General features: G+C 52.8%; 1 protein-coding gene across 12 annotated transcripts in view; it reads right to left on the reverse strand.

Moving 5' to 3' along the window:
* Positions 1–3,387: 3,387 nt before the first annotated feature.
* PTPRE (protein tyrosine phosphatase receptor type E) overlaps positions 3,388–25,598 on the reverse strand; it is a 139,991-nt gene continuing 117,780 nt past the window's right edge. For 2 of the 12 annotated variants that reach the window (XM_040624227.1, XM_040624221.1), the window contains 11 exons: positions 24,193–24,312; positions 22,886–23,049; positions 18,934–19,069; positions 18,440–18,589; positions 18,014–18,107; positions 16,917–16,993; positions 15,924–16,058; positions 12,634–12,759; positions 11,886–12,052; positions 10,081–10,216; positions 3,388–6,922 (listed from right to left, as the gene is read on the reverse strand). In XM_040624227.1, the coding sequence (XP_040480161.1) occupies positions 6,848–6,922; positions 10,081–10,216; positions 11,886–12,052; positions 12,634–12,759; positions 15,924–16,058; positions 16,917–16,993; positions 18,014–18,107; positions 18,440–18,589; positions 18,934–19,069; positions 22,886–23,049; positions 24,193–24,312 (1,380 nt within the window). In that variant the 3' untranslated portion in view covers positions 3,388–6,847. The remainder of the gene's footprint in view (positions 6,923–10,080; positions 10,217–11,885; positions 12,053–12,633; positions 12,760–15,923; positions 16,059–16,916; positions 16,994–18,013; positions 18,108–18,439; positions 18,590–18,933; positions 19,070–22,885; positions 23,050–24,192; positions 24,313–25,598) is intronic. The other 10 variants (XR_005833211.1, XR_005833210.1, XR_005833209.1 and 7 more) reach the window with 10 other exon arrangements.

The raw sequence follows: 25,598 nt of genomic DNA on the forward strand, positions 1-25,598 counted from the left end.
GGTTCCGTTCTAACCAAAGACCTCACTGCAGCATATCGGCACATCTCCTCACCTGCGTGAGTGTGTGCATTTCCGGAGCAGAGCAAGGCTGGTCTTCCTCTTAGAGGCCTGCAGGTCCTGGGGTAGGAAAGCTCATTCCAACAAGTGTTTGATCGATCCTGTCCCCAGGACACACGGTTCACTCGGGGAAGCATCCGACAGTTAGTAACCAACGAGGCCAACTTTGTGTTTGAGAACAGGGTGCGAGAAAGACATTCCCACTTGCCGTGTGGTTTGCTAACTTCTCTGGGCCTCAGAGTCGAAGTGAGCAACATCCATCTGATAGAAAGTTCTCAGGGAGGGGAAATTTTCACTTTTGCCTCCTCACTTCTGCATGATCTGCCCGCCAGGCTCTCTGACTTTCTGTACCTGATTCTGCACCAGCCAGCGGCTGACTTCCGTTAGGCCGGCCCCCTCCCCATACACGCACGTACACACTCCCAGTAACGCACATACGAGCACACCCGTACTCCTACACACGTACACACTCCTAGTAACACGTCCTCCTATACACACTCACACACATCCCTACAGTCATACGAGCACGTACTCCCCCCCACACTCATGCAAACATGCGTACATACTCAGTACTACACGCATACTCAAACACGCAAGTCCACACTCATAGTAACACGTACTCCCACACACACACCACTTCTCTCTGCTTGGGACTCTCCCTACCTCACTGCTTCTTAGATGGTTCCCTCCAGGCCTGAGCTCGGCTCTGGTGGAGGCCCCTCAAGGGTCCCCCATTTCCCGGTCTGGCTTGGGTGCCGTGTCCTTGCTCCGGAGCCCTCCTGTGCTAATCTGTGCCATGTGCTCCGGAAAAAGCGCACTGACCGGGAGTCGGCCTCCTCGCTAGGACGAAGCTCTGTCCTTCCGTGAAGGGCAGACCAGGTATTCACCGTCACCATGTTCCAGTGGCCCAGCCACACCAGGTGCCCAGCCAGGTGTCTGAAATGACATTTTAAAACCCACGGGCTTTTTCTTAAAGGAAGAGTGGGGGGAAAAGGAGGCAAAAACGCAAGCCAAGAGCAGGGAGCAGCAGACCGGGGCTGTGTCAGAAGGCCTGCTTTGCCAGTGTGTCCGTGTCTCTACGAGTCTGCCAGGGCAGGACTGTGACTTTTTCTCCTGGCCAGGGAGCTGTCACATTAGCCCTGCGGGAGCGGCCCTCCTACACAGAGAAGGGGACTCCTGGAACCCCCAGCCACATCGGACCAGTCTGGGCAGAAGGGGTGGGTCCAGGGACCAGGATTTGACCCAGGGCTGCCAGACTCGGTCTTTCATCTGGCCGCCGGAGTCTGGTCTAGATCCTGGAAGAGAATGTGCAGGACAAGCCCTGGGGGTGGGGGCCGGGGGTGAGTGCGCTTGTCCTGGGGAAGAGGTTCTCAGGAGGTAGAGAAAGGTGGTCAGGTGTGTCTGGAATTTATCACTCCCTGGAGGGGCTGAGGAAGAAAGGAAGGGAAGGCCTCCCTCAATCCTCCACACAAGTCAGGACAGGGAACCTGGGACTCAATTGCTCGGCACTCACCGGCTAGAGGCCTCCAGGTTGTCATGGAGAGATGCCATCGCACATGTCAACTCCATAAAGCAAAGGCTACCTCGTCCCTAAAAATGAGTCAAGATACGTGGCTGGGATATTATCATTTGCTGGGCTTCCTAGGAACTTCCTCTAGATGAGCTGCTGGAATCATCTTCCCAGACACAGTTTCAGCCCCCCCCCCCCAATTCCAGGGCCGTGCAGACAGAGCAGGCCCCCGAGGACATGGTCACGGCCCTCCCCATTTCGGCACCTCCAGCACGGGCACATGAGCATTCCGTAATCTGTAAATGGGAGTTCATGAATGTTGGTCTTTACAAAGGAACAAAATGCCTGTGACTTGCTCACATGAAGCCCTTCTTCACGTCTCCACGATGATTTCATAGGAAGGAAAGTTCTGTTTGGTATGTTGACTGGGTACTTCCACGCAAGAGCCACAGACAGCCCTGCCACTGGGCAGAACCAGCCTCGTGCTCATCAACACACTCTGTAAGCTGGTGAGCCCCAAAGCTTCCTGGACAAGGGGTTTAAACAGCCATCGATGACAATCCTCTGTAAAGTATTGGAGGGAAATACCTCTAATACAAGTAACAAAGGGTCAGTGTCTATGTGATAAAAAGAATCACAATAAATCAATGAGAAAATGTCAGATGACTTTTTGGAAATGGATAAAAAATTTGGAAAATGGATAAAAAATACGAATTGGTGATTCACAGATAAAATACAAATAATAAAAGTGTGAAAAGATGCTCGACCCACTGGAAATTAGGGAAATGCAAGTTGAAATGAAGTATGACTTTTTTGCCTCTAAGTTTTGCAAAAACTAAGAGGTTTGCTCATATCCAGGGTTAGTGANGTGTAGGGAAAAGGGCACCAGCTGGGCCATGGGCGGTAAACGAGTTGGGGCATCTTCGGGCAATCTGGCAGTTACTATTTGTATTTAAGAGGATACATATTAAAATGCGTATAACCTGGAAACTCCACCCCAAGGAGCTCTCCTCGAGAAGCACTTTTACCCGAGAGCAAACGCACGGGTGTGCAGATGTTTTCATCGTGACACTGGAGCGTGCAAGCCAATGTCCATCATGGAGGGATGACCATCAGAGTTTGTGAGGTCTGGAGAATTCCAAGTAGCCCTTTAAAGGCCGATGAGGAGGCTACGCACGTGCGGGCACGGCCAGATGCTAAGACAGAACGTTGACCGAAAAGGCGATTCACACAACTGCACACGGGACATGTTCCGTCACTTCTAAGATGCAAAGTCTTCATATATTAATTCTCTAAGTTCGGATGTGTCTCACCCTTGAGTCCTTCAGCGCTTGGAAATGCCACGAAGCCTGCTAAAAGGCACGTCCCTGATCCACATCATTCAATCCTCCTGAGGGGCTAAGCTCCTTCAGCCATTGGGTAACCTGCGGGGCTAACCTGCCAGTCTGTCCAAGGTCATTAGCATGTGAAGTCATGTTTGAATGTTTCCATTTGATGGGGCTTCTTTTTCGGAGGCTGTGGGCTTGGTTGGGTTGGTTGAGGCACCTGGTCCCCGGTTGTCTAGTTGATGACCATTCTTGTCCCCACCATCACTCTCCCAAACCTCCCCTGTCTGTACCTACAGTTCCCAGGTCCCTTTACACCAGGTCCTGCTGTACCTAGAGCCGATAAGGGACATGCAGACAGACAGACCCATAAGGAACACCCAATAATTAAACGGCCCATAGGAGCAAATGGCATTTCATAGCAGCTTATATCTGGGGGCAGGAGGAGGGATAAAGGGAAATAAAAGGTTATGAAATCATCCATTTTAAAAAATATAACAAGCCTCATAAAATTTATTAAATAAATACAACAAATAATAATAAGCATATGTTTAAATTCCACATTAGGCCTGGCATATCTGAAAGAGGACGCCAGTGTGTGGGTCCGGGAAGGAGGTGAAGGTGAAGGGGTGCAGAAAGAGATTTGGGGATGACCAGAGACATATGAATGTGCAGAGGGAGGTTGAACAGGATTTCAGATTTTAGGAAGAAAAGCACTGTTGGAAGGACTTTCTGATTCCACATGGCCTTGGACTTTAAGCATTCTGTCATCTTCCTTGGGGACTCCGAGACACCACTGCTCAGAGCACAGATTCCTGTTTGGACTCTAGTAGGAGCACAGGCTCCCAGAGGGCGAGTTATTACTCTTGCTGCACACACAGCTCACGCCTTCCGGAAGCTGAGGCCAACCCCCCAGCCACCATGCCCAGTGTCCGCGCTGTTTCCATGCCAGGGCTGAGCTAGATTTTAGAAGTCCTAAATTAATTGTCCACATAAATCAATGTCTACCTCCTAATGAATGTCTTGTCTAAAAGGATGTAAGGCACAGGAATGAAATGAAGAGATTTCATGGAAGAAAGAGACACAGGCTGGAAGTCAAAGTAAAGATTTATCCTTGCATCAGAATGTTTTAGATCTTGCAATTTGCATATACAAAGAATTCAGCAACATTCACTGGCATTATAATCAGAGCAAGATCAAATTATAGATGTAATAAAAGAAAGTATGATAGTTGAAACGGGAATACATACATATATTATAAAGATTGCACATAAATTAAACACGACTGAGTTAAACAAATGTATCAGTAATCATACATTTTAAAAATAACATGGGCATGTCTCGGAATGCTGAAACAGACATGTCAGGCTCATTTTAAAAAGTTTTTAAAAACACATAAAAATACCTTTTAAAACACTGGTATGCATTCTTCATTCGTCTAGCACGTGGAGAGAAACAGTAAGGTGAGTCACACAGTGACCGTATGGCTTGTCGATCAGAACAGTAGGCTCCTAATCGCTATTTGGCATTTGAATGCAATCGCATGCAACATACAAAAACGTGAGGGGAAGAACGGCGTCCTGAGCGCTGTCCTCGTGGCGCTGTTTGTTATCTACAATGGACCTACTTTGACCGAGGGGGAAGGAGAGGTCAGCTATCTGGCTGGCAGATAGGGTAGCCGGTCCCCAAGTGCCCAAAGAGACTCTTTGGACTGGGGAGGCCTTGGACTTGGTGGGGGGGGGCCTGGGCAGAGGCCATGAGGCTACAATTCCCAGGCCCCCAGAAAGGCAAGTGCCTCCAAGGGACAGTGGCTTCTGCTTTGTCTCCAGAACCGGAAGGGCCACAGTGGGTGCCAGGACACCTGCAGTGGACACAGGGACCAGAAGAACACACACATGGGGCACTTTCCTGAGGGCACCCCGGATAAGCTTGATCTTAATCTCCATCCAAGAGATACCAGGTAGGCCACGAAAAGGCCTGACAGATTCTAATAAGGGTTCCTAAATTAGACCCAAATTCATTCCCTTGACTTTGAACCCTCAGATACGATACTAGTCACAGCTAGCCTCCTCGGTTTCTAGGGTTGGTGCCAGACAAAAGCTTGGTTCTCTCTCTTCTCCTTCCGTCAAAGAAAGGCTTTGGACTGGGATTTTAACAATGAAAACATATGGGACCAACTGGTGCATCTTGCAAAGTTCCCTCCATGTTCCTCCTCGACCCCAATGCATTCTCACTGTACCGGGAGGGAGAGGGGGGTGTCCGGCAGTGCGTGTGTGGCCCAGGGATGCGGCTGGCAGGTGCGGAGGCAGCGGTCACAAAGTTGTGCTCATGCCCTTCCAGCTGGCAGCTCCTCTTGCCTGGGGGTGCTCAGGGGAGCCTCGGAGGCTTGATTACCGCAAAGTGACGATTAGCATGTAACCAGCCCTGGGGTTGCATTGTGCACACCAGGGACGGACACGGGATGGACAGTGCAATAGGAGGGTGCAATCGCTTCTCAGTGGAAATGTCAAATAAGGCCTTTATATTTCTTTGAAAAAGCAAGAAAAAAGAAAAAAGTACCCCAAATGCACATGTTAAATGCTTTTTGTAAGTTAAAGCAGGTGTCTTTTTTTTTTTTTAATACATTGTGCTCATCGGCTACCTATTGGCCATGAAAAATCACTGTCATTAAATTAAACTTTTCTACATTCCTCCTCTCCCCCCCCTTTTTTTTTGGTCCCACAAACCAATCCTGTCCGGCAGTGAGATCATCATTACCCAGTGTCAAAGGTCTCAGTAGTATTTCCATTCAAAAATAAGCTAGCCTTAGGTTTAAGGATTTCTCTCTCTTTCTCTTTTATTTAACTATTGGGGAGTGGGACTTTTAAAAAAACTATATAAATCTAGATTTTAAGATTTCTTTTCTTACAAACAATCTTAGCTTTTACAAGGTTTTTTTTTTTTTTTTTCTTCTGAAATACCAAAATGCTTCTCAGAAAGTTTAAAGCATAATTGCTTGTGGTCGTCTCCCCAAGCGTGTGCTCCTTGCAGCTGTGCGAGTCAGACGTTCGGACTGATCTGAACGTCAGGACTGGGGAGAGTTGGTGTTGAGCGCGTGGAACAGCTCAAGACCAGCTTGGGGGGGGGAGGCAGGACGGGAGGCGAGGGCGAGAAAGGCAGCTGGTCTGATTCTCAGGGGGTCATCTGAGTCCCATGCCCAGACAGACGGACAGCGAGGGGCGACGTGGGAGCACAGCCCGAGAGCTGGTTTTGCTGTACCCAGAGCCGTGGGTGAACCTTACCACGGACGCCTCCACCTCCCCTCTTCCAGCCGAGACAGCCGGGACCCACCTTGAGCAAACGCGAGCTTAAGTCTCATGCTACAGCCACCAACGGCGCTGACGGGTTTTATACCTGCATTCAGCCTGTAGCGTCTTCGATCTTTAAATGTAAAAATCAAAACGTGAGTTGGGATGGAAGATTTCACAGAACTCCCTATTTACAGGTATCCTCATGAACGTTTTACCTTCCACAAAACGCCACTGCTCAGGGCTGTAAAATCATTGTCAGGAAAGAGAATTTTCAACTGATTTTTGAGTCCTCGACCACTTTCCTAACAGCGGGCTTTGTGTTTACTCTCCTGCGTAAGCACACGTTGCATATTAAGATTTTTAACGTTTCGAGGTGCTGCAGGTGTGAAATTCGGGGATGTGATGAACCTAATGCCAAATTAAAATATTTACTGATATTAGCAGAAATATATTTTATGGGCTATTACTTGACCTTAATACATTATTCCAGTTTTTAAAAGGGGTATTTAAGATTTAATGACTTTATAGCAGGTGACCTTTAAAGCATAACAAAATATATACAAAGAAATTAGGACGGGTATTAATGTCAACTATGAAATAAATTAACATGATTTTTATAAAATATACTGACCATTAAATTAAAAAATATTTTAAGGCAGGAATTTTCATTTGAAATTAGCATAATCAGAAAATATATCAATAAAATCTTGTACCACTTTGTAGCAGAATTCATACTGTTCCTGGAAAAAAAAAACAAGAATACGTTAAAATGATATTTTTTAAAACTTCCATTAATTTAATTAGGAGAAACACTTAAAAAGAAGACATAAAATAGTGTGACCGGTTATAAAATAGTTACTTTTTAGGCACAGAAACATTTCCAAATAAAGCTGGGTGTTTGTTGTTGTTATTGTTGTTGTTTTTAAGATTTTATTTATTTATTTGAGAGAGAAAGCGCGTGCGCGAGAAAGTGTGAGCAGGGCGGGGGAGGGGCAGAAGGAGACGGACTCTTAAGCTGACTCCCTGCTGAGCACAGAGCCCAACGTAGGACTCGATCCCAGGACCCTGAGATCATGACGTGAGCCGAAACCAAGAGTCGGACGCTTAACCCACTGAGCCCCCCAGGCGCCCCTAACGCTGTTGTTTTATACAGAACACGTCAATGGTGAGTTTCAACTTGGCGTATTTTAGGACAGTCTGAGTAAAAGGTCTTCAGTTTTCATATTTAAACTGGAAAACAACTATTTTTGAACTGATAATGAGAAGAGTCAGAATACTGAACTTCAGATAAACTTCACAAAGTAACAAAGGAGTGATCTATGGAAGTTAAAAAAGATGAAAATCTAGGCTATTTTTAAGCCTACGTTTACTCTTTAAAGGGGACATTGTTTTATATAAAGTTTGCTAGAATTCAGAAGGATACTGCCTTCTCTCTAAGTCATTTAACTCATTAAAACATGTCTGCACATCATCTGTCTCTTGTCCTCCCTCGGCTCTTGGAGGGGGTAAGCCTGGGGACCAGGGCGGTGGGTGGATGGAGGGGCGGCCGCGCAGGACCTGCGGTGTTTGCCGATACCGGGCACTCCGCAGGAAGACACGTAAAAGATGGAGTCAACGGCAGTTGCCAGAGATTCTGGAAAACTGTGTGTGCATGACGATCAATGGGCAGATGGGGAGTGGACCCCAAAGATTTGGGTAACAGCAGACGGCAGCTAACCTGTTTCTTAAGTTAACAGGGTCTGGTTACTTGCAGACCCTGGCACGCTGGAAGCAGGAGAGACTGAGTGTGGCCTCCAGCCCCTCCCTTCTTCTCTCCCAATATTTGGAAGTTCCTTCAGCCACACATCAAAGCTGGTTGCAATCAGGGAGGAGGTGGAGATGCCATTAACCACTCTGAGTTTTAGCAGCAAACAAGACTAACTGTGACCCAGACACACTGTGTCTTGAGTCCAAGTCACTGGTGGCCAGGGATCAATGGTCTGTATTATTGCAATTTATTGGGATGACACGGGCCACACCTCAGGTCACAGACATTTCCAATCAAGGCACAAAGTTCCCAGAAAAAAACCAACCAACCAACAAACAAACAAAAAACCCCACACTTTTAGTCTTGGAATGCCAGTTGCCTAAAAGTCTATTTCTGGAGTCTTGCAGACGCCAGCAATTTGCTGGCTTTCAAAGTCAGGTTATAAACGCTCTGTTAAACTGTGTCACCAGCCCAGAGAGCACAGACCTGAGCTAAACGACAGCCATGGGCAGCTTCCCAGGGAGGGGTGCGGGGAGAGGTGCAGTGGGAAGAGCAGAGCTGAGTCAGGGGGGCGCTCAGATGGAGAGGCTTTTGGAGATAGGACACATGGGTCAGACCAGACGGATTTATGAGAGCTGAGGTCCCTTCGAAACCAAGAAGTATTTGTATGCTGAGCCAGACAAGAGATGCTCTTTGCTACAGTCGCCAGGGGCCTCCCTAGGCCAGACATTTGTGGGGCCCCTGACGGATATACGCGAAGCCAATGTGCACATCGACTAAAGGCAGGTGCCATCACCCTATGTTCCACAGATAAGGAGCTAAAGTCCAGAAAGTGGAAGAAGCTTGTTCAAGGTCGCAGAGCCACAAGGGGGGCCAGCCGTGCATTTGGGATGACAGCCCGAAGCCCAACATCAACGGAATGGCTTAGCGTTTATACTTAACTGGGAGCTGGGCAGGACAAAAGCTCCGGCCTCTGCCTGGGGAAGCCTGCAGTGGACTTAAAAACAGGCAAGAAGCTGAAAGAGTCTGGCTCAGAATTAAAAACGGCATTTTTTTTGGAGGGTGTTCCTATTCATTATTCTTGCTTTGATCTAGAAAACCCTCCACGGAGGGGTCTGCGTCTGGTTTTTCCATGCCCAAGTCGTTCACGTTCGTGGTGCTCCTGGGAGGTACTAGCTATCAGGAGGCAGCATGACATTTAGAAGGACCTCTCGAGCACCTTCCAGAGCTCTAGCAAGAAGGACTGTCTGCATGGGGACCAGGGCTGTAAGAAGAACGGAGGGGCCCTAGCACCATCTCCTTACTGCTCTCAGTCATGGCCCGGCCCCAAGAGGGGCACATGGGCAAGGGGTGTGGGGGACCGGCAGGCATCCCGCTTCCTTTACTCACAGTGGCTCTCAGACCTGTCTACACTTTGGGATCACCAGGGACGGCTTTAAATATGCCGATGCATGCCTGGGTCCCACCCCCTGAAAGCATGAGGGCAGCCTGGCAATGGAGAAATCTGAACTCTCTCCAGGCCAGGCTAGCGTGAGGCCAGGGTGAGAACCGTGCTCCCACCCAGCCTGGGGGTGGGGGGTGAATCCCGCTCGGCTCAGGAGATTCTAGAGGCTGGGCTTCCCCTGCGACAGGAAGGTTGTGGAAGGGCTCTCCTGCCGCCTCCTATGCCTGCTGGAGTTGGGATCCTGTTAGCCACGCAGTGAGTGGACAGGGAGGGCAAATCTAAAAATAGGAAGACTGGAGAAAAACGACGGGTTATAACAGTGTTTGAAATAGCACTTGTTGGGGTAGGACAATTACCACGTTTGGCGAGGAGGCACGTCTGTGCAAGCCAGAAAGTGTGTGGATTTGTCAACGAAAGAGAACGGTGCCGGAACACGGTGGAAGACTCACTTTGACACAGAAAGCTGGTATCATCAGTGCATCTATCCAAGGGGGTCTCATAGTCTAAAGCCGTGCGTGCGCCCCTCCTCCCGTGTCCTGACCAGGGGACAGTCCCCAGCCAGAGACAAGGAAAGAAGGGGATCCGTAAAGCTTCACCGCAAACGGTACTCCCCACACACGCGAGCTCCTTTAATGAAATGGACATCAAATTCAACGTAAGACAATTCTTGACCCTTCCAGAAACATCCTCATGGCTCCGTTTCTTACCAGGGTTTGCACCATATGTGGTCTCTGAAGTCGCAAACTCTTCACAGCTTGGAATACGTCTAAAAGGCCCTCGGCTTTGACTCGTTCCAGAATGTTGCTGAGCGCAATGAATGTACCTGTTCGCCCGGCTCCAGCACTGGGGACGAAAAGTACTTAATGCAGATAACCAAACTCAGCCGAGGGGATGAGAAAGGGACAGCCCGCAGCCGCTCCCACACATCAGAGGCCGTCGTCACTGGAAGCGATCAGAGTTTGGATTCCTAACGATCATCTATCCTGAGCAAGACTCAGCAAACACGAAATTCCTAAAAACACTTGCCCAGCTGCAGCAGAAAGGTATCTCTTGAGTTGGACGGACACAGGTTACAAGCTTTCAAGCTAGTGCAACCCTGCCCCTCCTTCTTGTGTAGACCGGTGGTTCTCGGGGTGTGGTCCCCGGACCAGCAGCATCAGCATTGCCTGGAACTTGTCAGAAATGCAGATTCTCCTGGTTCGGGACGAGGGAGAGGTCATCTCTGTCTAGACTCTCCTTCTGTGCTAGGGACCGCCTTCTGAGAGGGGCTGGTTCAGAAGGTGTGGGGTGAAGACAGGGGGGAGACACTGCCAGGAACAGCTTAGAGAAGGGACACCTCCCAGCAATGAAGGTCTGGGTCTACTGTCTTTAAGATGATCATTTTCTTGACACGCTGGATAAATCCTACAAGAGCAGAGCCCAGACACGCTCAGGAGAGCCAGGCAACCAGGCCTAAAGTGGGCGGTCTGGCTGGCTTCTTCCAGAAAACCCTCCAGGACCAGAGTCCCGCGTGTGGGCTGATTCTAAGGCTCCTGTCCTATTTCAATGACCTGTCCCCACATCTGCCCTTGTGGGACCTTGTTCACCTTTGCATCCCTGGTGCCCTCTGTGTGCTAAACTCTGGGTCTGTGGAGGCAGAACACAAAGGGAATCATTTCTGTTTATTCTAAATGCCTCCTATAAAGCCCCCCAGGAACTGAAACCGGAGGCCTGTGCTCCACCTGCTGGCCAGGCCGGAAGAGTGCCCAGGCTCTGGTGGCTCCAAGGGCTGGGTGGGCTGGGGCCAGTGGCGGTTGCAAAACACAGTGGATGCCACGTGTGGAGGAAGAAATAGAAGTGCAGCTTTAGAAACGCATGAGCACCCCCGAGAATGAAAATACCTCAAACTCTGGCTAGGAAGAGCTTTGTAATGGTGACCAAGGCCCCCTGCTGGCGTGGGGGAGGGGTGGCATAGCCAGTGCTTTGTCAGCACCGGACCTTGAGCTGGCAAGTCTCTAGATTTGGCCAGATTCGCCCTTCCGCGCTTGCAACGCTGCTTATCGTCTCCAAGCATCCCCCGAGCACGTCCCTCCTTTGGCCTCTCTTGCGCCTGACTTGGGAGCTGGGCTGACAGGCTCGGGGCCGGAGTGGGGCTGCAGCCCTCTGGTAGCAGTCCCGGCCCGGACATCCTCGGGGGGCTCCAGAAAACCTGCCTGCCGCGAGGATGTGCTGTAGCACGGACTCGGCTCCCTACACCCGGGGGAGAGGACAGGGAGGGGTGGGCAGCCCGGCTGTCTGAGCTGTGCCTGGCAGGTTTTCGGAGGACTTCAAAAGCTCGTGGAAATGTGTGTTTGACTCATTTCCTGGCTCCTCCTCCCACAACACCTCCTGCGTGTATGTAAGATGACATTTACGCATGTAAAGCTATGTGTGGGGGGGAAAGTTACAAATACAGTCTAGGGGAGCAGCACACGGGGCGGGGGTCTGCATCTACCCCACCAGGAGGGGGCGCCCCGGCGCCCGGGCTGCTCACCTGCAGTGCACGGTGATCGGGTGGTTGCCCGTCTGTTGCTGCTGCTTCTGCACGGCCGCGATGAGGTCGATCATGCCTTTGCCCTCGGCCGGGATCCCGATCTCGGGCCAGCCGTGGAAGTGGAACTGGCGGACCACACGGGTCTGCTCCTCCTGGTGACCCAGGGGCTGCAGGCAGGAGAGGGCATTTCCACTCACTACAACCCTGACCACCCAGGACCAGGCCCCGGGCCCACCCACCCTCCTGGGGCCTTTCACAGCCAGCACGGTCCCCCTCTGGCTGGTCTGAGGGTCCTGCCAGGCTGTCTGTAGGCCGTGTGCACCCCCTGGAGCAGAGGGCAGCAGAATTTCCTTCTGAGTGGGGAGCAGGATATGCAGAAGATGGGTCCCGGAGCCCCTGCCAGGGCCCACCAGACACCTTTAAGGGATCCTGCCCCGCCCCTCCCCACTGCCATTTCTCCTGAGTAGGGTGTTGGGGGCTGTGGAAGGCTTCTTGGGATTGGTCACTGTGCTCCCCCATCCTCATGCTCCAGCAAGAGACAGGTGACCATGGAGGTCCGAATGTCAGAGGAGATCTGCCCCTTGATAACGTGGCTCCCTATTCACCGCGCTGACCATTGATACAAATAAACCAGTTAGGAAAGGCTGGAGGAGCTGGACATTCCAGGACAATCGCAAGCAGAGCAGACCCTGAGGCCCGCTGCAGTGCCTTCTGCGTACGACAGCCTACAGCACTCTGGTGACAATACCTGATTGAAGGTGACCAGGAAGTCCCGTATGCTGATGGCTTCTGAAAGCGTATCGCTTTTTATTTCGATTGTTATTTCGCCATGAGTCACTGAGCCCTCTGTTGGCCAATACTGGTAGCATTTATCCTTGGGGGATAAAATAAAAATTTAAGTCTCATAGGAAATAATTTGCTGTTAACGGTTTGACGATATGATGCAGGATTGCTCTCAAACCATTTAGCGTATTTCATCTGACCGGGTAAATCACTTACAAATACAAATATGAATGCCCGTTAATACCTGTTGACCAGGGGAATCCAGAAACAGAAAGGTCTGTATTTGGAACTCTGGTACAGAAGAGATTATCCAATCAACGTAGCTGGAAAAATTGGTTTTCCATATAGGAAAAGGGCTGGGTCCCTGACTCACACCCTACCAGGGCTGATAGGAACAGTCCAGTCCCCCTGGAGTTGGGCAGTGCACAACCTGCACTACCATATGTGGCAGCTTTGAACCCTCGTAAAAGTAAACCCAGACAGGTTAAGACTTAAAGTCAAAAACAAAACTGTGAAAGCCTTAGAAGAAAACGTCTTTTCTTTCTGGGGTGCAGAAGGACTTACTAAACAAGACCTCAAAAGAAGTAACCACCCACGACACAAAGATGGTGCCATCAGATTAGAACACAACGAACTTCACTTCATCAACAAATATGGTTGAGAGAGTGAAATGCCAGTTACATGCCAGTAACGGTGACAAGATATCTGCAGCACGTGCAAACGACAAAGGATTAGTATCAAGAATATGTCAAGAGTTCTTATAAATCAATACAAAAAGAACAAACAACTCACTAGCAAAATGAGCAAAATTATTGATGGCACGTCCCCTCCCTGCAGGATGCCTGGCCATGCCTTTCCCCCTGGAAAGGCATGGCCAGGCATCCTGCAGGGAGGGGACGTGCCATCGATAAATATATGAAGATACGCTTGACCTCCGAGGAATCAGAGGGATGCCAGTCAGAGCCTCGAAGGGATGGTACGTACACCCAGTCAATCAGCAAACACGAAGATCCCTAATGACACTAGGACGTCAGTGCATGATCTCTCTCCTCCACTGCCCCTGTCCACTTTGGCATCCATAACCACCTTGCAAAGCACCTGGAACTACCTGGTCAGTTCCAACTGTCACACACTCTCCAGCGTAGCGTTCTGTCTCTTTGGACCAGGCTATACCTTGTGTAGCATCAGACCCGTAGGAGAATGTGCCAGTAGCACCATTTGTCAAATAATAAAATGGACTCGACCCAAATGCCCGTGACGGTAGAAGGGACAGATAAATGGATGCGGGATGTGCAGTATGGGAGTGGGACACAATAAAATACTGATGATGAACCACAGCTGGAGGCGTCAACGTAGAAAAGGATCCAAAGCATCTTCTGAGCGCAAGAAGCAAGGCAGCAGAACACACGCTACGATCACCCTTTATAGCAAGTTCGAAAGCGAGCGGAACTGAACAGTAGCTTTAGACATACACGTGTAGGATACAAAAAGATTTCTGAAAAAGCCAAGAACACGTCCACCAGCGTGCCTTCTAAAAGACCACTGGTGGGACGCCTGGCTGGTTCAGTCGGTGAAGCACGTGCCATCAGCCCAGGGCATGATCTCCAGGTCCTGGGTTCGAGCCCCACATTGGGCTCCCTGCTCAGGGGGGAGTCTGCTTCCCCCTCTCCTCTGCCCTTCCCCCTGCTTGTGATCTCTCTCGCTCTCTCTCCAATAACAAATTAACAGATATTTAAAAAAAATAAGAAGGGGTGCCTGGGTGGCACAGCGGTTAAGCGTCTGCCTTCGGCTCAGGGCGTGATCCCGGCGTTCTGGGATTGAGCCCCACATCAGGCTCCTCTGCTATGAGCCTGCTTCTTCCTCTCCCACTCCCCCTGCTTGTGTTCCCTCTCTCGCTGGCTGTCTCTATCTGTGTTAAATAAATAAATAAAATCTTTAAAATAAATAAATAAATAAATAAATAAATAAATAAATAAATAAATAAAAAGACCAGTAGTAAAAAGTGCCAGTGGAGAAACTGGAATCCCTGCACACACTGATGGGAATGTCGAACGGGGCAGCTGCTTGGGAAAGCAGTCCGGCCGTCCTTCCAAATGTCTAGCTAGACAAGTTCGAGAGACAGAGTTATGGCGTGGCCCAGGAATTCTGCCCCGAGGTGTCTACTGAAGAAAACACATCTTGTAAGCACTTGAACATGGGCATTCCCCACATAATTCATAATAGCCCCAGAGTGGAAACAACCCAAGTGTCCATCGACAGATGAATGGTACACACATGTGGTACGCCCATACAACGGAATATTAGTCATCAGGAAAAAAAGAACCTATTCTTGATACGACACGGTTAAAACTTGAAAACGCGCTAAGTGAAAGAACTCAATCACAAGACACGCTGTATGATCTCATTCACATGAAACACACAGAACAGGCAACCGCACAGAGGCAGAAAGCGGATTAGTGCTCGTGGGGCGGGAGGGGCTGGGGCTGGCCGTTCACGGGTATGGGGCTTCTCCTGGGGGCGATGGAAATGATCTGGAATTGAATAGTGGTGATGTTGCACGACTCCGTAAATATATTAAAATCGCCGACTTGTACCCTTTAAAAAGATGAATGGAATGGTGTGTGAATTATATCTCCATGTGCTGTTTTAAAAAAAGCAAAGATATCCAAAACACAGATCCAGGGTAGTGGTTATATCTTGCGAGAGCCCCCAGGTAGGTGTTCATGACTGGTAAAGTTTGGTTTTTCCGTTGGGTAGTGGTTTCTTACTATGAGTACTTATCGTGAGTGAGTACTTACTATGTTGGTAAATAAATACAGTACAAAAAGTCCCCGGATGGATCGTTGGGGACAGGGAAACACGGACTCATTCAGTTCCACTGGGACAGTGTCTGTAAGGTGCCCATATCAATATCTATGCCCTTATGTCTTAAAGAAAGTGAGTAAATGTTGTTTTGTTCCACAGGTTTTGATCAGATTTGCATTTGCAGAAAATACAAAACCGTAGACTTACACGGCTGATTAAATCAAACGTAGGCTAAGAACAAAAGCCAGTGTGGGTGGTCATGGCTAAGCAAATGGAACTTTGTTTTCATTTCCAGCCTGTGTCCCTCCCCCGTCGCTGCGGCCTGGCCTCAGCAGCTGACCGCGGGTGGGCCATTCACGGCAGGACCACCAGGGTGGTGTAGGAGGGCTGGGCCACCGTGGGTGCACACTGCCCCCGGGAGGGCCCAGGCCGGCCACGAGTGCCCCTGACCTGCTCTCTCTCCTGGACCTCCGTCAGCATCACGACCGTGTGGCACTTCCACTCCCACACCATCCTCCAGAAGTCTTCCACCGTGTGTGCCAGTGGCCCCTGGGTGGCGATGAAATAGTCCTTCTGTCGGTAGCCCTTCGAACGGGGAACAGAGGTTAGAGTGTGACCTCCGTTCTTGCCGGTTCCACTGCAGACACAGGGGCTTAGGAGAGCCCACGGCCGGAGGACGGGAAAGGTTCTCCAGCTTCCCCGGCTGAGCCGCGCCCCAGCTGAGACCCACGCACACATGCGTTCTGCCACAGGTCAGGACACCCACTCTGCAACCGAGGCACCTCCCCCGCAGCACTGGGGTCATCTCGAGCCACGCTGGCTCCGGCCACCTGCGAAAGCACCGCTGGCCCTGCTCTCCCAACTTCCTGTGTCGCAGCTCAGTTAGCAACACAGTGGTGGACCGGGTGTGGACTTAGAGGAAGTGGGTTCCAATCCAGTTCCTCCACCCAGCCCAAGGGACCTTTGGCACAGTTTCCCCATCTGCAAAGGGGAGTTCTAATGCAGACTCGGCTGCCATGCCCTTCCCCACCTATTCCTCAGCTAACCCCACTGTGCGCGGAGACGGCCAGGGACTGTGCCCTGAACACAGCCCCGTCGCCCGACGTGGAGCGGGTCACAGACAGTGCAGGACAGAGAGCCACGCAGGCACCCATGGGTAACCGGTGCGTATTAGGGATGTAACAGAAAAATTACTGTGTCTTAAAAACAGAATGAAACTAGCAATTACTTAGCAGTGCGCCTATGGTCTCTATTCCCAAAATTCATTTTTTTCCCTTCTTCTTCTTCTTCTTTTTTTTTCCATGTAAGTAATTCTGCTAATGAAATGGTTTGGATTTTAGGATTCCTTCCCGACTGTGAAAGGCAGTTCACTAAGAGTCCCTGTGATCACAGATGAAGGAAACGTGCATCTTCGCAAAGCACGTCGAGGGCCGCTGTACTTACATCTATAAAGGAGGCATTGATGTAGTCCGTGTACTCTTGACCCCTTTTCATGGAAAGGATCACCCGGTTGAAGTCATCTGCAAAGCAGGACGTCCCTTCCGTTAGTACACACACCAGTCCTGCCTTGCAACCTTCAATGTGTTGCTACAAGCTTCCAAAATATAAAACTTATTAATAAAATCACTACATCAAGTCAAGTCCCTGGAAGGTTTACTTTATAAAACAGGTTAATTAAATTGGCCCAGAAAATTGTATTTTGGTAGAAGAGCTCTGAAAATATTCCAGTTATCATTTTCATTTGTCAAGAATTGAGGTAATTCATACCACAATAGGAGCATTAAAAATATTGGTTTTTATTAAATATTAAAAAATATTTTCGGGAGTGAAAGGAGTGTGGTCAGGCAGGCGGCCTGGAGTGGCGGCCACAGCTGCCAAGAAGCCAGGGTCTGAGGCTGAGGCAGGCTTCACCCTGCCCTCTCGCACTTCTGATGCTCGGTGACCACTAATGCATGTCAGGAGCCCAGAGCCCACCCGCAACGAGGCGCTCCCTCTCCTCAGGACAGCACCCTCTCCCCTTCCTGCGGTTCCTCTGATCCCCGTGCAGTTCCTTTTCTCCCCCCTTAACAAACAGACACTCCCTCCTCCCCCTTACCCAGGACCTCAGCAGGCTAGGCTCCTGACTTCACCACTGCCTGTTTCTGCCTCCCCAAGGCCTGGGGCAGGACCCCCACCTCCACGTACAGGCTTGGGGCATGATGGGATGAAATGGGAATTGGGAGGCCCCAGAGTCATGACCAAAGAAAATCTATACACTTCTAAGAAGTCCTCCCTCTCCCACCATCTACGTCTCATATCACAAGATGCCCACCTGACACACAGGACTGCCTGGGTCACCTGTCCTTGTTTCACAGGTGGGTGTTCTCTTCCCAGCACTCGCCATAGCCCCCAGGGGCCCTTAACTCCAGACCCAGAGGGTGTCCTGCCCTTGAACCCTGGTTCACAGAGGTGGGTCATCAAAGACTTTCACAGGGTGCTGATCCCGATCCCGCCCTCCCGTGAGGGTTTAAATTCCCCGGGGCTGCTGCAGGCGGCCTTACATGGGATGATCTGGATGACCCTGGCCTTCTTCATGTTCGCTGGCAGGTTGCCCGTCCTCATGTTCTCCTTCATGATCCGGACGTTGGTGAGTTTCTGCAGTCAAGAAGGACACAACCCTGCAGTCACAACGCCCACACTCCTGAGCGAACCCCTCAACCCCGTAACAGCACGACTGTCAAGGGCACCTGTGAATCTCTTTCTCTGCCTGCAGACGTTTCCTGAATCTTGGGAAATAAAACCGTGTGCACGACACACTCCCCCACGCGGGTCACTGTTCAGCTCTCAAAGTTCCTCATCATTCTTCCCCTAAGTCACGGGTGGGGTGGCCACCCCGCTTTTTCTGGAGTCCATCAGGAGGGGCAGTGATTGAAAGTGGGTTCCTTTAACCGGTCACCCATCTTCCCCTAGAGTCCGTTCGCACTTACCCTGAATTCCTCCTCCAGCCCGATCTTGTCGAAGTGGGTGGTGGAGCCGTGAAGCGTCTGCAGGTGCTTTTCCAGGGAGGACACATCGAGCTCGGTGTCCCCGTAGAGGTAGTACTCCAGTAAGGCTTGGTAAATGAACGTGTACTGCGTCTGCGGGGAGACCCGGAGCGCCCGCACCCTCGCGTGAGCCCTGCAGCCTCTGGCCGCTCAGAGTGCAGCGGCTCCGACAGAGCCTCCCTCTTCCCCACGTTTGCCCAGGGAAGGAGGTTTGGGGGCAAACGTCGCTTGCCAGCCATTGATAATGACCATTTATGACGTCGAGGAAGGAGACTATGACAGCTGGCATTACTGAGCACGCCGTCCCTGCCAGGCACTGTTGTGCACGCACCGTGTGGGGCACAGTCGCGTGGTCTGGGGGTGGCAAAGGGGTCTGGGTTTGCTCTGGGCAGCTCACACCAGGACGAGGGGCTGGGCCAGGGGATGGCGCTACTCACGTCCGTTTGAACCATCTGAGGGCGCTGGTTGCGGATTCGGGACACAAAGTCAAAGACATCGACCTTCTGCTCGGCATGCATCATGTCCATCATGGCATCGATCACGATGAAGGTGCCCGTCCGGCCCACGCCCGCGCTTCAGGGAGAAGCAAAGATGCCCCGTCGTGAGTCACATAGCACCCCACCCCCACCGAAGTAAATGACAGGACTGCAGAGCTGACCTGTGCGCCAGGACAGAAGGACACCCCCGCCCTCCACTGGGAGAGCCCATCCCGTCCCTCAACACAGCCTTTCCTCCCTCAATAAAGAGCAAATCTCCAGCGCGGCCACCAGAGGGCACCACAATCTCGGTGAAATCATCTCAAATTGTTCTCTAATTTCAGAAACTGCTGAAAGGCGACTCGGGAAGATCTGTTCTAGTGGCCTCCTGTGACGTTGTGCGAGTCACATTCTTCTGTAACCAAATGCGATCTTGTTATCGCGTGTGTAAGTGGATTTTTTGAAATGTCACACTTGTAAGTTCTGTTTAAGAAGGAGGCTCCCAGGCTTGGTTGGCTGGCTCTTGAGCCAAGGTCAGCCAGAAAGGGAGGCACCGGCTCGCGCTCCCTGGCCTCCCCGCCCTCATCCCCGGGCTGGCCGAGGCTAGCGGGTCCCTAGGGTCTCCGCTGAGCCGTCTCCTGGCGAGGAAGCTGCCCGACTGGATTCTTGGGTTTGGGCTTCCTGCCGTCCTAACACAGGCCGCATGGCGCCTACAGGACCTCCGTCCTGCCCTCGCCCACCTGCTGTCCCAGGTGGGTCTCTACCAGACTGTGGGGCCATGCATATTTGTTCCCCAGCACCCAGGACAGAGCAGGCACACAGTGGCGCTCCGGCCACAGTCGCTGAACGAGAAAGTCCCTCGTGACACAGACTCGTGCGTGCGGCGTCTCTCCCCAGAATGCACGCCGAACGGGGCTGCCCCTCCAGCCCCTGCAGCGTTAACCTCTAACAAAAGGAAAGTAACCCCTTTAACAAAGAGGCTCACAGCTCGGTGAGTGACGCCTCCCCCCCCACTTTCCTCTCTCTGGGGGTGGGTGGGAGATACCGTTCTTTCCAGTTAGTCTCCAAAATGGGCTAGAACAACAGTGAAGACCCCCCCACACACACACACACCAGGCCAGACCCCCTCATCTCGGGGGAAATTGGGTCAAACACGAAAGAGCCTTTGGGGAGTCTCAGTTTTTTACAGGCCCAGAGTCAGAGAAAATCATCCGGTGCAGAGCCAGGGGAGACACCCCCCACCACCACCACGTATGTGAAGGAGGCCACGGAATCACCAACTGAAGGCTATCAGGGTCCCTGAGCCTCGTACAGGACCCCTCGCCTGGCCCATGCATGTGAGAGAGGCCGCTCTGCCCCTGGAAAAAGGACCGCGCGGGCCCCCCCAGGAAATGCTGAGGCCGCTGACCTCCATGGGGACGCTGTTCCTAAGGGGACTCGGGCAGAGAATGTCGGTTCCTTTTAAGTGATCAAGCGTCAAACTACGGGGATGAGTGTGTCGTAGCGATGGAAACTAGGAAGCAGAAGCCCCCGGGCCGGACACGGCTTGGAGCCGAGGAGCTCAGGCGTGAGGATGACTTGGAGGTGGGACGTGAAGTCAACTCCGCCCCGAATCTCTGGGAGTGGGGGGACTGCCCGTCAGCCCGAGCCTTCTCCCCCACCCTGCTGGCTTCCAGCAGGCCCGCACTCTTGGCAGGAATTCCTGTCACCACATGACCGCGATCAGGCAGGCGCCCAGAACCGCCCATCTGCCCACACAGAGCGGGGCGGCTCCCAGGGGCCTGAGTTCAGGAGGGGAAGGACCCACCAGGGAGCAGAGGGGCTGTGGGAAGCCCGAGATGGAGGGTGCCACTCCTCCCACTTCCCAGATACTAGAACCGTGGTAGCCAAACAGAACATAAAAGAAGGCCGGCGCGCCCGGGAGCTGCGGAATCGGCGCTAGGGTAAAACATCGCCACAGGGAGACAAGTGCACGTTCAGCAGCAAAGGCAGAGACTCGTGGCCACAGAGGGGGACCTGGCATGACAACAAGATCAATAGCAAATGCACCTGTCCTGGGTCCCTGCAGCAGGGAGGAAGTAAGCAGAGGAAGGACAGTGGTCATTCCCTAAGGTTTCCACGCACGACAGATCTGGAGGGGTCAGGACCACGCAGGACCGCGCCCGCTCCCTGCAGCCACCCCTGACCCACACGCAGAGCCCGTGTCCTTATGTCCACCCCCATTCAGAGCTGAGCCAGCCGGCCCCACAAGAAGCCTGAGTCAGGGAGAGGCAGCAGCTGGAAGGGTCAGGAGGAACAGAACGTGGAGCCCCTCCTGCCACGACTTCTCCAGCTGAGGCCACTGGACTCTGGATCCCAAAGGCTTCCAAAGTCCCCACGGTCTCTGCCACAGCAGGCCCCGGGGCTCTGATGGGTTCACGGAAGTCCCCATGCGGGCACTCAGGCCCTTCCATCTGGGCTTGGCCTCCACCTGGCAGAGGGAAGGCCCTGCTCACTGGGCTGTCACCCTGATTACACGTGGTTTTGGCCATTACAGACAGGTTGGTTGGGAGTGTCTTGGCCCTGCCAAAGGACAAAAGGGACAAGGGACAGAAGGCCCCTGCACACAGTCATCCAGACACTCTGAGCCTGGCACACAGGTGTTGAGCAGCAGCAACACAGAGACTCTGGCTTCCATGAAGTCTGGGCAAGAACAGGAGTGGCCGACAAGACCCCCAGGCTGCAGCCAAGCAGGTTTGGCCCACGCTGCTCCCCGCCCCAGGGCAGCTGCTCGGGCGAGCCTGCAGGGCCGGCCCCAGTGATCCCACAGATGCCATCTCACTTAATGCACAGCTGCTCGAGTGTCCCTCAGCTCCCAAGGGGCAGGTCCAGGATTCCATGCCTGGCCAGGAGGACGGGGACCGACCCTTTGGCCCCCAAACTGTCTTCGGGTTCTAACCGAGCACCCGCCAGGAGGATGGGGAGTTTGGCAGGGGAGTACTCCTCATCTTTGTCCCACTGTCTTCAAAAACAGAATGGGCACAAGCTAGTCACCCAACTCCAAGTCCAAGGCCTTTTCTCGGACATGGCCTTCTGCGGCAGAAGCCAAGGTGGGCATGGAGATCTAAGCTGAGGACGGTGTTAATCTGCGCCCTGCCTCTGTGGCTCCACGAGTGCCAGAGGCAAGGAAAGCTCAGTGTGAAGACAACCAGGGGACCCCGAGGTGTGCAAAGGCAGAGGGCACTTGCTAGGGAAAAAGTGCTCACTCTCGGAAGCTGCTTTTCCACACCCCAAGGAATAATCACAGTGCTAACAGCTTAGGCCGCTGTAGTACTTAGCTTCCTGCAAAGCTCACCCCCAGGGGCGGGTCCCAGGTCCCTCCAGGATTGTCCCTCCCACTGCAGAGGACAAGAACGCAACTGGGAGGAGAAGGGGCAGCCCAGACCATAGACCCAGGGCTTCAGGACGCCCGGGCCTAGACGGCCGCTCCTGGCCGCTCTTTGCTGTGCTTGGACCATGGCCCCCAGCCCCGCTGAGCCCTGCACACTCTTGTATCAAGACTGGGGGCTCCCCATGGAAGTGTGGTTTCCAGCTTTACCCTCAGAGGTGACTTGGGGGTCTCCAGGGACGGCAGAGGGCAGGCTAAGTGAACCCGCCCAGAGCCCCACTAGCTCTATCTACCCGGCCTCTTGGCGTTTGTCTGTCCTAGGTATTGGGGTTCCCCAACAGCTGCCATTGAAGAAAGGGTTCTGGTCTCACGGAGTGGGCTGTGTGTTCCCCCAGCTCTCACCCCGAGGGAGACTCTGAGGTGTCACTTGTTCCAGTGGTCAGGGCCCACCTACCTTTCTGCCCACCCCGATACTGGCCCACAGGTCATCACCCACGATGGCCCGGACCTCTGGGGGCCCTGCCCTGTGGCCCCAGCCGGACATACCTACAGTGGACCACTATGGGCCCGGCGTGGGCGGGGTTGAGGGCCTTCACTTTCTTCAGGAACTTCAGCATCCCGATGGGGGTGAAAGGCACTCCGAAGTCGGGCCAGCTGGTGAAGTGCAGCTGGGAGACGAGCCGCGGGGCTTTGCAGCCCTCGGGGAGCTGCTGCGGGGGACAGGGGGACACATGAGTCGGGGGACAGAGCCTCCCCCCTTCCCCAACATCACTTTCTGAGGATGCTTGCTCCCCCCAACGCACACACACCACCATCTAGGCCCTGGGCAGCGGTGAGGACACTGGTGGCGCCCTGGCTGCATTCAGGGCCTGCACCTGTCCCAGGCCCAGGGCAGGCTGGCCCAGGGCAGCCAGACACATCCCTGAAGCTGGCCCTTGGGCTCACGGACCCCACTGGTGAGCAGGGCGGCCACGTCCCGGGCTGCCTGGCAGCCCCACTTCCTGTCTGCGTCATTACCAGCAACATGCCCTTTCGCTCCCCAGAGCGTCTTAATTTTGAGGGAGAAGACGATGCGGCTGGCCAGCCTACCCATGGCCCGTGAGCGCGGCTCTCTGTCCTGGGATCACGGAGGGCTAGGTAGTGGATACACAGGTGCGCATGCATGTGTGAGTGTGACTGCAAGGGACACGAGCAGGGGATTGTAAAAATGATACAGCTCATCCTCTTTCCCTTCTTTGCTGTGGCTTCTAGAAACCTCAGACTCCGATTTTGCAGCGAACAACGCCGACCCTTCTACCTCTGATTCTTCACACCATGACCTTCTGTTTTCCCCAATTTTTTTTTATATTTCTCAAATCTCTATTTCGTCTGTTTTGTACACAGGCATTTGTATTGAAGAATGCCTTGCATTCCTTTAGGCAGGGGTGCAGGGGGACAAGCAGGAAATAAGCATCACAAATACCGAGGAGTTACAGAAATACTTTTGAGACTGTTAAAAAAAAGTCCCACCTCATGACTTCAGTGTGTGAAATGACATCATGCTATGGGGTGAGAACCCCAATCCTGGGGCCCCCTCCCCCAAGTGACTCAACTCCCTCCACTCAAAATGGTGAGGTGGGCCCGTGCACCTGTCTCCTCTTGTAGATTCACGTCCTCAGTCCGCTAAGCCCGACCCCGTCCCCACCTGGCATCTGGTCCTCCCAAGCCCCCACTCATGAGAGCTGCTACCACACTGGGGGTCAGGGGGAGAGACAAGGCTCTTCATATTAAAAACAATTAGACATATATTTACTCTTGACACTGCTCTCTTGAAGGATCGCCTTTCCAGAAAGCCAATAACTGAAAATGCTTACGGACTGTATGCAGAATTTCCGGATGGTGTAGTCTACCAGAACCACACAGTCCTCCACGCACACGCGGATGTTTCCATAGGTCCAGCATCCCTGGTCCGGCCAGTACTGGGAGCACTTCTCCTACATGGGATGGTTGCACAGAGATAACTAGGTCTGGCGGCACCGAAAGGGACGTCAGCACCCCCCGGCCCCGCCGCCATCGGCACACACCAGGTTCCATCAGACAGTTCCCAGAGCTGGGAAAGAGCCTGAGAAAGCAGGGCCACGCAACGGGTGGGGGGGCAGCCCTGAGTCTATACCTGGGCCCCTTTCTGATTTGGACCCACAGTGGGTGAGGCTCACACGGAGAACAGCGTGTTCCCCAAACACTTCCCACTGGACCCAGCAGGATGGCTTTTCCTCATTCAGGACAAAGCTGCCTGGTCTGCTGTTGGAGAGGGGTCAGCTTAGCATTCCCCACTCCTGACCACGTGGGACGAGGCTGATGCGGGGAACTGCCGAGGACGGGCGCACTGCTGCGCAGAGACCCGTCTCTTTACTGGCTCTCCCTCTGAGCTACCAATGGCTACACATGGGGGCGGTGCGCCCGCAGCATAAAGGGAAAGAGGCCTCCGTGAGCACAGGGCAACAGGAGTGCGTGAGGACCACCCAGCAATGCCCCAGGACAATATCCCCTCCCTCCTCCAGGACATCTCTGAAGCACCCTGAGGAGAATCAATCGCTCAAAGGTGCTGGTTTGGGCCATTCCTGGCCTCCTGGGGTCCCTCCAGGACCCCCTGAGATGCTCCCCTTGAAAGGCCCCCACTGGGGCCTAGGGGTTGGTTCTAGGGCCCCCCACAGGGCTGTGCGTGTGGCTGCTTCTCCACCCTCGGCCTCCTGGACCCGTCGTGGCCACGGTCCCCTCCCTCCGGCCAGATCATGAGATGTCAGAGCTACTGCATTTCACAATGTTTAGCCAGAATGTTGAAGCCACGGAGACAACAGAAGTGTAAGCAATTAAGAAAAAGGAACTCTATTGAGAAATGATCTCATCTGAAATGGTGAAAATCAAGATACAGAAGCAGGCCGGCTCTGAGTCAGAGAAATGGAAAAATCCAGTAGGAGGCTTCGGAGACAGATCAGAGAGAAAATGTCCAGTGGCATGGCAACAGGATGCCTGCCGGGGGAAGTGGGGGCGTTCTCGGAGACCCACTGCCCTTGTGCTGGTCTCACTGGGTCTCCTGTTTGTAAACAAGCCCCCGCGCCCCCCTCCCCCATGCAAGTGGCAGCAGGGGGGCCGCTGGTCCCAGAGGACCCCGGGGCTCCCAGGGCAGCATCCGCCTCCTCTTTGAGGTCCAGGTCCTGCCAAGGCATCTGCTCGGAGCGTGGGAAGGGTTCAGCGTTCCTGCCTCGAATCCCCTGTCTCC

Source organism: Ursus maritimus, unplaced genomic scaffold, assembly GCF_017311325.1.
Source record: "Ursus maritimus isolate PB19 unplaced genomic scaffold, ASM1731132v1 scaffold_7, whole genome shotgun sequence".
NCBI lineage: Eukaryota > Metazoa > Chordata > Mammalia > Carnivora > Ursidae > Ursus > Ursus maritimus.